Source organism: Neovison vison, chromosome 12, assembly GCF_020171115.1.
Source record: "Neovison vison isolate M4711 chromosome 12, ASM_NN_V1, whole genome shotgun sequence".
NCBI lineage: Eukaryota > Metazoa > Chordata > Mammalia > Carnivora > Mustelidae > Neogale > Neogale vison.
Window position 1 is genome coordinate 39,123,476 of NC_058102.1, and position 13,381 is coordinate 39,136,856.

The following is a 13,381-nucleotide window of genomic DNA, read 5'->3' on the forward strand; positions in this document are numbered from 1 at the left end:
TTTTGTGACCCAACTATTTCATGGGAAATACTATACTACATCTTAGAGATTTTAGAGGTTGCTATTCATGAGTTAAAAGGCACGAAGCAGTCCTGTAATTTTTAAGAAAACAAACTTGTTTAATTTTAACATGAGACTTTGTAGTATAAACATACTTCTGCAGTTCAGCTTTTGGAATCCAGTTTTAAATCACTCATCTAGAAATGACATCTTTGGTTCTATAAATGAGACTGTATACAGTCTTCAGGCATTCTTTTACGTTCATCTTTTTTATAATTTTTTAACTCTCTATGTTGAACTTACACTGGTTACCAGGTCCCCCTTTTTATTGTTGTTAACAGCTATTGCATTGTAAAGCAGTTGTTTATGCACAATGGAGCCTTTGCTGAAATTCCAGGAGTTAAGCTAACCTTAAGAAGTTAAGAAGGCTCTACAGATTCCATCAGTTGATGCGAGTTTACTATAAAGATACACAGAGAATTAAGTCAGAACGAGAACATGTTTCATGGTGAGGTGTCATAAGAACTTGGAATGTCATTCAAGTTACAACTTGCTGGGGTAACTTAGACTTCCTGGTAAACTGGAAAATCATCATTCTTTGGGTTGCATTAGTAGCTTCGTGAGCCTCCTCACACAAAAATACAATAACAAGTTTTCTGAAAATAGTTCTAGCTCCAGAGATCTGATCATAATGTTTTCTAAATAAAAATGTCCACTGCTTTAAAAAAAAAAAAAAAATGTCCACTGCTTCATACTGCTGTGTCCTGTCAATACGGTGAGTCAGCTAATCTGTGCTTTTACTGCTTACTACCTTCTCCATTTCTCTGCTCTTCTCCCTACCCTGTTGTCATTTAATTCTTCCTAGATGTCTCTCTCAAAGTCTACAACTGAGGGGATCTGAAAGAATTAGCCAGTTATTATCAGCATGGAGCTGTCCTGTTAGTGACCATTTAATAGGATACTGGACAACCTAGAGCAAATTGCCTTTGGGTCATGTACCAATTTCTGATCCTATGGATTTTGGCCAGAAAAACAGATTACTATTAATGGGCTTAGCAAACATTCTGAGTACCATACCCAGTATACTGAATGAATGATGGAAGGGGTAATTCAGAGTATAAAATATCGGTAAATATTCAGAGTTAATATCTTAGTTGGAAAAACTATGTAAAATTTTAAAACTGTGTTTTTAAAATTTAAGGGTACATGTAAAAGCAAAACTGATAAACGTTAAACTTTTTGTTCAGTTTTCAAGTATTTATCCTGAGCATCTAAGTCTATAAATCATGCCACCTGATTTTTTTTTTTTTAAGACTTTATTTATTTATTTGACAGAGATCACAAGCAGGCAGAGAGGCAGGCAGAGAGAGAGGGGGAAGCAGGTTCCCCGCTAAGCAGAGAGCCTGATGCGGGACTCGATCCCAGGACCCTGAGATCATGACCTGAGACAAAGGCAGAGGCTTAACCCTCTGAGCCACCCAGGCGTCCCATGCCACCTGATTTTTATATTTTTGGGGGGGCATTACTTCCATAACTGTTCATGGTTATACATAATGGTAGCAGTTTGACAGTTGCATGGAGTTTTTCCCAAGGGAATTATCATCTTATTAATAGTGTGTTTGGTAATACTTGGCCAAGGGACTCTAAAATCCTTGAATCCTCCTTCATCCAGCCACCCTCCTTCCTGTAGTCTCCAGCGGAGGGAAATAGACTGTTTACCGGGAGCCAGTTTAATGAATAATATTTTGTCAAAATATCAATTCACTAGATTCACTAATTATTATTTTAACAGCTTTAACTAGAATTATTAACCAGAAATACTAACTAAAGCTGATTTTTTAACCTAAGAAATTATCAGGTGAATCATAGCTAAAATGTTCCTATATGAAGAAAAAAAATCCTCAAAAAATGCTAATTTCCCATCTAAAATTTTATTGACTTACGTGTAATGGCAGTGTTTGAGCTATTTTTTAATTCTTCTGGGTGCTTTTGAATGTCATTTTAAAATTATTCAGTCTTTTTTTTTTTTTTCCCAAGTAATTTCTGCACCTAGCATGGGGCTCAAACTCACAGTCCTGAGATCAAGAGGTCCATGCTGTTGTGATGGAGCTATCCAGACACCCCTGCATTTTTCAGTCTTTAAAGCATTTTTAGGATTCATTTGCAGAACATCAAGGGGTATATTAGCCTTTGTTTTATATTTTTGGCAGTTAAATATAAATATAAATTTGAAAACATCAAAAAGAAATCAGAATTAGCTGAAAAGTCTCATCATACTTGAAATTCTGAATTTGATTTCTAACAAGTAATTAAAATACATTGATTTTTATTTTTCCAGAAAGAGTAAGCACAAAAGCATAAAACAATTTAAAACAACAGAGAAAAGGAAGGACCCCTGGCCATGATTAGATCTTTAAATTTTATATATCATAACCATAAAAAAGAAGTTATGAAAAGATTAAAAAGTAACTTGTTAACTGACCTTGGTCAGACTAAAGTATGAATGCTCAGATGGTTGACAGAATAGAAAATTACGTAAACCTTTAGGATGCTTGACTGGCTCAGTCAGTAGAGCACAACTGTTGTTCTTGGGGTTATAGGTTCGAGCCCCAGGTTGGGTGTAGAGATTACTTAAAATTTAAAAAGAAAAAATATATATTTAAATTAATGATGAAATAAATATATTTTTAAGTAGATTTTGTGATTAATAGTCACAAAAAAGCATTTTGTTAAAGTTGTCAATTGGTAAAATTCAGCAAATTCACTTTTGGGAAATGAATCGTTTGATGGTTTTTATAGGAAACTGACCAGGCATCCCAAGGGGGATATATGTATAGAAGTCGGTGTAAGAACTAGGATACCGGGGCGCCTGGGTGGCTCAGTGGGTTAAAGCCTCTGCCTTCAGCTCAGGTCATGATCCCGGGGTCCTGAGATCGAGCCCCGAATTGGGTTCTCTGCTCAGCAGGGAGCCTGCTTCCCTTCCTCTCTCTCCGCCTGCCTCTCTGCCTACTTGTGATCTCTGTCAAATAAATAAATAAAACCTTAAAAAAAGAGAGAGAAAATCTAAAAGAACTAGGATACCACTTGTTTTTTGTTTTTGTTTTTAAGATTTTATTTATTGGGGCACCTGGGTGGCTCAGTGGATTAAGCCTTTGCCTTCAGCCTGGACATCCTGGGATCGAGCCCCACATCGGGCTCTCTGCTCAGCAGGGAGCCTGCTTCCCCCTCTCTCTCTGCCTACTTGTGATCTCTCTCTCTGTCAAATAAATAAATAAAATCTTAAAAAAAAAAAAAAAGATTTTATTTATTTATTTGAGAGAGAGTATAAGTGGGAGGAAGAGCAGGGAGAAAAGCAGACTCCCTGCTGAGCAACGAGCCCAATATGGGGCTTGATCCCAGAACCCTGAGATCATGACCTGAGCCAGAGTCAGGCATTTTAACCACCTGAGCCACCCAGGTACCCCTAGGATACCACTTCTTTTTAACTGGCCCTTCACTCAGAATCCACATGCAGATCCTTCAGGTAGTGCTTTCACATGTGGTTTAAAATTCCAAGAGTCCTTTTCTGTCTCCCAAATCTCGGGATTTTGTCAACTTTGAGTTGATAGCATAGTACAGGAAAGGAAAAATGAGAGCCCTAAACTCACCAGAAGAAGAAACTTGGCTTTATAGCTAGGATTTCTTATAAGTGACAGGGGGTGTAAACTTTCTTTCCAATTTTGGAGGATGGATGTTAGGAAAAGAAAACTCTAGATAGAGAGGGAGGAATATGAAGCTGTGATAGACAACAGAATTTAGGCCAGTTCACTGGCTTGGCTCCTTGGATGCTCACTTATCCCAGTCCCGGGTACCTTTCAGTCAAGGTCCTAGAATCTGACCATTCAGATTAGCCACTCCTCCTAGTGATGTGCAAGAGAGACCTTGAGCGTCGGAGAGGAAACTCTAGGATGTTTTTTATTTTGTTCCACGGTACTCATCCATCCTTAGCTGCTACTATACTATGCACAGACCTGAGGAAAAGTCACGGGTAGACCATGAGAGCTGTGGAGACCATTCTATTTCTGAGCATTCCTTTAACTCTTTCTTGTTTCAACACAAAATTATTTTCTCTTTTCTTTACCTGAATGTTGTGATGTATTTGAATACCACTAGAGGAGACACTGTGGGCCTCCTCCAGCTTCACCCACCCGTCCTTTATTGCACTTATATCCCTTTTATATTTCTTACTTTGTTACAGAGACAAGAAAGGTTTGCTGATAGGTCACTATTAGAAATGGAAAAAAGGGTAAGTATCCATTTTATTGAATAGTCATTTTACCCCTTTATTGTTTTACATAAGCAATAGTAGGGCTTTTTGTTTTCTTTTAGTTTTATTTTTGTGAATGGTAGTTTTTGTTAGTATAGATTAATACTAATTTAATTGGGAATGTTTTCTGGTTTATCTTCTTTATACAGTTCTGTGAGATCTCTCTAGGTGTGAAATTACCTTACCTCTCTAAGTATTAAGACTTAATTTACCATGTTATTCTTTTAACAGATTAAAAAAATGATCTTTGCCTTGATTCTGGAAATGTAGACATTGTGATAGTGAATCTGATGTTTTTGAAATGCCATTTATCTCTCTCTGTTTTTCTGTGGTGGTATAAAAACATTTTGATCATGCATACATTTAGTTTAATTCTTTGGAAAATTTAAATCCATTCTTAAAGTTTGTAAAGATTCTAAGGACATCAAATTCTCAAATTTATTTTAAGGTTAATGATACTTTATTTAATTTTGAATTTAAATACTTAACTTAAATAGCATATTTTAAACAAAAAGTTAATTACTAGAAAAGCCTTTTGCCCTTTTTTATGTCTTTCTGTAATTTTTTATTTGACAATGATATATTTACCTGTATTTCTCAATTTATTATAGTTACTACTCAGAGGTCTGGCAGTGACCATAGGAAGAACTCTACCAGTTTAGTCTGAGCAGTTGATAATGTATAAATGATCAAAAGTTAAAGAGAAAAAAAAAATTAAAGGAAAAGAGTATCTATTAGTCCAAGTGACTAGGGCTAGACCTACAGAGTTTCAGCTGGACAGAAAAGTACATCTTGGGTAGCTAGGACAAAGAATAAATAATCAGGAGCAGTTGATAAAACATCTTCCTCCATTCTGTTATAAAAATAGCCAATTTACCTTCTGAGCAAAAAATAAAGAGAGAAATGATGTCTGTCCTTTTTTTTTTTTTTTTTTTTTGGACTGAGAGAGATCACAAGTAGGCAGAGAGGCAGGCAGAGAGAGAGGGAGGAAGTAAGCTCCCTGCTGAGCAGAGAGCCCAATGTGGGGCTCGATCCCAGGACCCTGAGACCATGACCTGAGCTGAAGGCAGATAGGCGCCCCTATCTGTCCTTTTTTATCTAGGCTTGTGCACACATGGTATACATATTGATACTCCGACGGTCTCACCTGACCTTTGTCTGCCTGTCAAATGCAAATAAATTACAAAGTAGTAGTTTACTTTCAACTTAACAGACATTAGTAATCATAGTATTAATAATAACTGCTAATCACATTTATTCAGCACCCTAATGTTCCAGGCAAGTACCAGGCTAAGCACTTCACCTGTATTTTCTCTTAACCATTTTTTTATGTTAGTAAGTTTGTCAAAACAGAAGAAATTGCCTACAACTTTATAGCTGCCGATTTGGCGGCAAGACATTTTGGTATAGTGTTCCTGTCTTGCTTTACCAGAATAGTTAAAATCTTGAAGGTGCCTAATAATATAGAGGATGATGAGACAGAAGGAAATACACTATTTATAAGATTTCACCAAGTTATGAGAATCAAATATGATGGTGTATATCCTACTGTTTTGGGAAGTGCAGTGGTTTTTATGAATAGTCATGGCTGTATTATTAACTAGGAGAAAGTTCTTTTTTCATAGAAGATAACATTTTTCTCTATATAATAGTGTTTAAGCCAGCTATTACTAGAATAACATGTACTTAAAAGACTATGAGTAGGATTCCATCTACTTTTTACATTACATAATCTAAAAACATTAACATTTACAGTAAATGTACTGCTTTACTAAATATCAACATTAATTATTAATCTGGGAAAGAATGTCTTGGAAATTTATAGTGATTAAACTAAATTTAAATGGTTTGTATCTGAAAGGTGACCGGCAAGAGTCAGTATCTTCTGGGCGGTATGACCTAACAACCAAAGTTTTGTAGCACATTAATTACCGCTGCTTGCTTTTTGCGTAACACCCTAGAATGCTTATTATTTAGGGGAGAGTAAAACCATACACTGCAGTAATGTATGTTGCCTTTGCCTGTCACTCTTTGAAAGGAGGTACTTTACAATAAGTGCTGCAGGTGCTTCTTCTTCAGATTCACTGCGTTAATGCTGCACACAGTATCGACCCAGATACAGAGCTATAAAGTCAATTGGATAAATAATGGCTAGGAAACATTGTAGGTGGAGGAGATGAACCTTCTCTTAGATCCTTCTGAAATTTTAAACTACACATATTTTAGGCATGTTTGCTGCTTGCGTTTCTGCTTCTGTCACTAGAATAATTGCATCTATGTGTGTTTTTTTTTCCTGTTCTATGTGATCTTGAATATTGAATTCAATATTCTTGAATATTGGTTTATTCCTAAGTTTTAATGTAAACTAAAAAATATATATATATTGAACATGTTATGTAGCATCTTACTAGAAAGTCAAAGCTTTGAAGAAAGAGATCAGAAGTTAATAAAAATAATAATCTTCGTATTTACTTCTCTCAAAATTTGGAAAGCTCTTTACACATCACTGGCATCACATCTTTTTCCACACTGCTCCTGATTTGATTTTTTGACTCTATACAGTGCCACTTTTTCACAATTTAGAAGAAAATTAAGAATATAATAACTACATGATTAATATTGGTACCTTAAATTGATCTAGGAACGAAGAGCTCTAGAAAGAAGAATATCTGAAATGGAAGAAGAGCTCAAAGTAAGTAAACCGTGCTACTACTTACAAGAGATGGTGCTGTTTATCAGCTCAGGTGTTAAGTAGGCTTATAGATACTATGTTTCCATTAATTGTTCTCAGTACTGATACTGTTATTTGTGAATTATTGGTATCTTGTGCTTCTCTTCTTCCTAAATTCAGGTTTTATGTGAGCTAGGAGAACATTTATAATTCAGATCATTTTGCAATCAGTTTTATGGCTCTTTTGATGTTTAGTATAGAAGAAGTTAGACAGTAATGACTATAAGATTCGGGATTTATTATTAATTCTTCACATTTCACATACTCTGTTTCTTGGAGAGCAAATAGTGGAGGGGTTATCAATCAAAAATATTTTTCTTTGAAAATAAAGGACATTACAGTAGTGGATGAGCAGAGCTATGTTTTATTGAACTGTGAATTACCTGTGGAAGTAGCTGTTTGTTTTGAATGTTGGAAGGAACCCTCTTTTCAGGTGAAAAAATAACATAGTTAATTGATTGCCTTTTATTGTATTATCTTGCATAATATATCTTTATCACATTATGAATTAATAAACTGATACATAGGAAAATGTGACCATAGAATTAGAATTTAAAGATTTAATCATTGTATTACTGATTTGGTTCCTTATTAAAACATTATCATTGAATGGTTTTAGAGACAAAGTTTTTGGAAATTTTTATGTATTTTGTTTGCTGTGGGATTTTAGGACTACACTATTTACCTTTGCAAATCTCATGGAATGAATATCCTTACAGTCAAGACTCTTAATTTTTTTCTTCTTATGTTCAGTATCTGTGATTCTTTGTGTTTTTATTGTACTCTTTTCCATTTTCTTATCTTTTTATTTTCTATTTCTTATGTTCTAATTCCTGCAGAACCTGCATCAAATAAAGCAAATTCAGACTCTGAGAGAGTTAAATGAGCGACTGCTGACTGAGAATAGGGCCTTGACAAGAGTGGTAGCCAAGCGCTCAGGGTTCTGTAGGCATCTGCAGTCTGTGAACCTATAATTTATAGTTTCATCATTTCTTCTTGGTAGAGCCAGGCAGGTGTTTTTGTATTAGTAAGCGTGTCTTAAGCTCACTTTTACAAATTAATGCCATTGTGTCTGAAGCTTATCATATAACTGTTAATTATGCATGGCTTCTCAGAATGTTAGAAAGTGTCACTAATTATATATTCCAACCGATAAACTACAATAAATTTAGGAAATGATTTAGGGATTTAAAGACTTGTCTGCACTTTTGCAAGGCTTGTGCACTTTTTTGGCTCTACAGATATTTTAGGGATTAAATATTTAAATATAATTTTTAAATTCTTTATTAGAAAGAAAATGGAACATAAGCAGTATAACATTTGACATATAATTAATACATTGAAGCTGAAGATTAAGTATGCTTTACCTATTTTTCAAAATAATACCATTTTCAGTCAGAACCACTTTAGTTAATATTCACTCAGTTCTTTATTACAGAGGTATCCTAATACATAAACTTAATGTATTTTATACCCATATATTGTGAACACAAGAATTGATTGGTTCCACATAAATTTAAACTCTTCATAAAAAATTTTGCTTAACGTAATTTTGCCAAGTAGAAGTTATATGCTTTTATCTAATTTTACAACCAAGTGCATTTTGATAACTGAGGAGAGATATTGGAAAGATATTTTAAGTACCTTGGAATGTGTGTTTTAATGCCCAAAATATAAGCTGTTCCACTTCCTAGCAAATCTGGTAGATCACATATGATTTAATTCATTCTTAGTGGAAAATCCAGTTTACTTGTAACATTTCTACCCCGTCCTTCAGTTTGACTGTAAAATAGAAAATAGGTGATGTGAAGATTTGAGGATGTGGAGATGTGGTTTTTTGTTCCAAATACTGGTGGTTTTTTCAGTGCTTAGATATTTTCACAAATACAGACTGACTACTTTGGCTTATACTCTCCTAATAATAGTAATAATTATTATAATTTAATGAGCATCTGTCTTGGATCACACATTGTACTACCTGCTTAAACTTGGTATTACAGGTGAATCCTTTAAGGAATTTTAATAATTTAGAACAAGTCTAACTTCCTCAGAACTTTGCTAAATAGGCTGGTTTCCTTGTGGAATAGTAGTAAGTACTATGGATTGAGATCTGATGTAAATAAAGTAAAAGGCCTTGGTTTAGGTGCTGACAGGAAGTCTTAGAGGAACTCCCTTTGAGAGCCCATCCTAACAAAAACAGGCTTCATTTTCTTGGCTGCTCTAATATGGTGTGCTTGTGAGTCATAATAGCAAGTGATTTAGTACATTCCAGTTGTTAACTTTGGGAGAATAAACTTTTAATTCCATCATTTATTAAACTAATTAGCTTCACAAATCAAGTTTTTTCTTTCATATATGTTCTAGCCACTAGAAATTTATATAACTGACAAAGCTTGTTCATGTGTCTTGTGGTGAAAACGTAAAATTTATTAAGAATAACATTGTATCTTTTTATTGAAGTAAAACTTTTCCTTTTATTTTTCTTCTCACAGATGTTACCAGACCTAAAAGCAGACAACCAGAGGCTAAAGGATGAAAATGGGGCCTTGATTAGAGTTATAAGCAAACTTTCCAAATAAAAAGCAGCAAATAATGGAATTGCACATATTAGCAACCCAGTGGACCATAACTGACAGTCACTGGAAGCCTGGGAAGAATCCTTGGAGACTGTCATTTTTGGATATCCTGCCAAATGCCCTCTTATCTAGGAATTTTGTTTAATTTTCTGTTTTGTTTTTTTTTTTTTTCTTGTGTCAAGACCATTGTTTCATGTTAATGCAGCTGCTGAGAAGATTTTTTTTTTAATGACTGAGAAAACTTGTTTACAACTCCAGCATATAAGGAAAGTGTTCAAGGCCAGATATGCCTCAGATATTTAACCAGTAAGCCTTAGTTGTACATAAATACTTTTGTGTCAGCAAAAACTTTCAGCTCTCACAGAAGACAGTTATTCAACATTTTTTGATGTGCCACAGTTTCCAGTTTTTCGATATTTAATTTTTTGCTTTACATCTAAGTTTGGGTTTGTATTTTTTTCCTTCTAACTCTTCATGTGGCAGACTCTTCTATGTTTTCACAGCTTTCTCATTTACAGAAAAGAACACTCATTCTTCGGATACCATTGTTATGTATTAGGATCATGCTGTTTTGTCTTCCACCTGAAACTGAACTGCTTGGTGGAACATTTGCTTTCACTGTTTGTGCAATATGCATTTATTTCTTATATGAATGCTTTAAAGTCAATTGAGATTAGATTCTTTTAAGTCCTGTTTTCTGCCTTCATTGGTCACTTCTTTGTTTCTGTTTTTTATTATTGTAGTATAAGATGTTAGATTCTGTAATCTTCACATTCATTTTAGCAGGTACTGAGTAATGCTGTATATATAAATAAGTGTATTGTTTTGATTTTTAGACCACCACATGGCATGCTTGAGAATTTCCTTATTTCAAATGTCTGTTAATGCAAAGTAGGCTACTCCATAATAGTGTTAAAACAAAATTTGCTAACAATGTGATATAAAGACTTTAAAAGTAGCACATTATATGGAGCCCTATCTTTACAAAAGTTTTCTACTGTAAAGTGCTTTTACTTTTATTTCCAGTTTTCATTTGATAGTATTCAACCACAGTTCAAGTTGCTTAAGATAATTGCTTCACATTTCACATACCTATATTTATCTGAGTGCTGTCTAAAACTGTTGTGCTAGCCAAAGTAATGCTATGAAATCATTTGCAGACTTAACCCATGAGTTAATGTTAAATGCACTGTTTTTGCCATGTGAAGAGGCATTGACTTTGATACCACCATCATGTTCAGACCATTTTATACATTTCAGTGGCCTTTTTAAAAAAAAAAGAAAGAAAGAAAAAGAAGAAAAAAAAAAAAAACAGAACCAAGTACATAGTGAAGATGGCTTTTATTTGGACAAATAGCTTTTATATTTTCATCAAACCATGCAAAAAACTATTACATCTTTCTGGCACATAACTGTCTCCTTAACCACTGAACAGTTCAGCCATTTGAATAAATTGTACATCATAAAGCTTATAGTAGCTAATTGTATTATGGATTATATTGTATACTATATTAAATGTGAATTTGTACCCCTTCATTTTAAAAGGTCATTGTGTTCTACTGCCTATTTTAGATTACTTTGGGGCTGGGATAGGGTGTTTTGGTAAGCAGGATTTTAAGTCCTCTTTCTCTTGATTGGTTTTATGAAGATATAAGGTTATGCTCTTACTACCAAGCTCAGGATTCTTGATTTTTAAAGGTACAAGGATAGTTATGGGAATTTTATTTTTGGTTATATTTGAACTGTATGAATGGTGGGTCTGAATATAGAGAATTTCCATGGTCTTATGTGGACATAAAATATACAGATAATTGATCAGTTTGAGTGACTGCAACATGTTCTGGTTGCACAACAGTTAGGCATGCTAAGGATTATATTTGTGAAGTTTGGATGCCTGTGAAGAATGATTAAATACATGTTTCTAATATTTTAGTGTTTTGTATTTAGGTTATTTATTCTTTGTATCTAAAACTGAACAGCTACTGTGCTATATTGATTTTATTGGTAGTATTGAGCAGACCTTGTTTCTGCATGAAACTAGTTGCAAAACCCACTATTTTGGAAATAAAAATGTATTTTGACATATACAAATAAAATGAATAAAACTATTTTAAATGTGTGACCTTTTACTGAAGACATTTAAATTTGTTCTGAGATATTTAAATTCTGCATGGGTATTTTTTGACTAATTGCTTTACTTGGATTCCAGTTTGAATAATTTCTGAAATTGTAATATTGTGATAATTTGCACAGCATTGTACATGCACATCTGTAAATGCAGTCTTAATTGCCATATTTATGCAATCTGTGTACCAATTTGGACAAATGTTTATATATTTTACATAAAGCTGTCTGTATGCAGAATCTGAGAACTAGTTTTTTTATAATAAGTGGGTAAAAAATAATAACAGTAAGTCTGAAGATAGTAGATTTGTAGCACAAGATTTCATTTACATAAACATTTTGTGGTTTCTAAATTAAACGTGCTTTTTTTCTTAGCTGTATACATGGGCTTGGGAATACATATAAAGATAATATTCCATTGAGATGTAAACTATTAGTTCGTTCTTCAGCCTAGGTTTGTCCAAAGTTCAGTCCCCCATCTACTGACACATCCATAACTATGTAACTATTATAGGCGGCACTTTCAGTTTGGGAACTTTGGTAGAGGATGTGTAGTAAGCCTATGTTTAACTAAATTCAACAAGAACTGAATTCTGTTCTTTCTGTTTCCAGTACTTTACCCTACACATGTTCACAGATGAAAGATACTGCTGCTATTTGTCCTCCATAAAAGAATTGCACATGCCAGTAATTCAAAGCCAAATGAAAAGCAGCTATCGAACTGTGTTGGAGAGCATTCATATAAAAAGTAGATACTCACCAATCCATTAGGCTACTTTATTCTTTCGCTTAAAGGTTTATTATCACCTAGTCTTTTCCTGGCTAATCTGAAACAGTCACGACTCTCAACGTCCACACTCACTAGTCTGCTGTCGTAAGAAGCAAATAATCCAGAAGGCCAAATTCTCTCTAGCCTAGGACCATGTATTTCCCACAGGACATAATAGCCCTATGGTTTGTCCTTCACTCTGCTTCATGCTAAGCAGAATACAGAGCAGACCCTATTAACAATTATTAACTATCCATTAGTGAAAACCTTTGGTGGTGCAGATGAAGGCTGACTAATAAGCAATCTTCACTGGTGTCCATGTTGTACACGGTATGTGGGCTCTTGTGAGTATGCATGTACGACGGGTGTAATGTGCAGTCCAAAAAGGATTTGTTGGTAAAGAATAAAATTGTTTTTCCTATTTATCTCATAACTCTAACTAAATACATTTCTTGACTTTGATTTTGGAAAGGTTCTCTGGGGTTAAGTGCTGTGTAAACAACAGATTGCTCTTTCTCTGAGGTAAGTGACACAGAGTGTCATATTTCTGTTCCTTGCCTTCAGAATGACCAGATGACAAAGTAATAAATTTAAAAACATAGGAGTCAGAAGTTTAAGATTCTGTAATGCAACAATAATTCTCTAATTTCTGTAATTTTATTACAAGTGTTTTAAAGTTTATTTTAAGTAAGCTTTTTTGAGCCAGCCTGTCCCCACTTGTCATACTTGAATCCCAATAAATATACAGGTTACAAAAATTAACTAGAATTTCATTTTAAAAGGCTAATGAAAAAGAAGGGGGACAGCATTTCTTGATTTTTTTTTGCATTCTTTAATTCTGCATCCTCATCCCCACACTCACTAAATTTCTCATC

General features: G+C 34.2%; 1 protein-coding gene across 6 annotated transcripts in view; it reads left to right on the forward strand.

Annotated features, from left to right (window-relative positions):
- PPP1R12A (protein phosphatase 1 regulatory subunit 12A) overlaps positions 1-11,732 on the forward strand; it is a 149,685-nt gene extending 137,953 nt beyond the window's left edge. For 5 of the 6 annotated variants that reach the window (XM_044227561.1, XM_044227560.1, XM_044227557.1 and 2 more), the window contains 3 exons: positions 4,238-4,285; positions 6,948-6,998; positions 9,530-11,732. In XM_044227561.1, coding sequence (XP_044083496.1) covers positions 4,238-4,285; positions 6,948-6,998; positions 9,530-9,616 — 186 coding nt within the window. In that variant the 3' untranslated portion in view covers positions 9,617-11,732. Of the gene's footprint in view, positions 1-4,237; positions 4,286-6,167; positions 6,199-6,947; positions 6,999-9,529 lie in introns of all 6 variants that reach the window. The other variant, XM_044227559.1, reaches the window with a different exon arrangement.
- Positions 11,733-13,381: the final 1,649 nt, after the last annotated feature.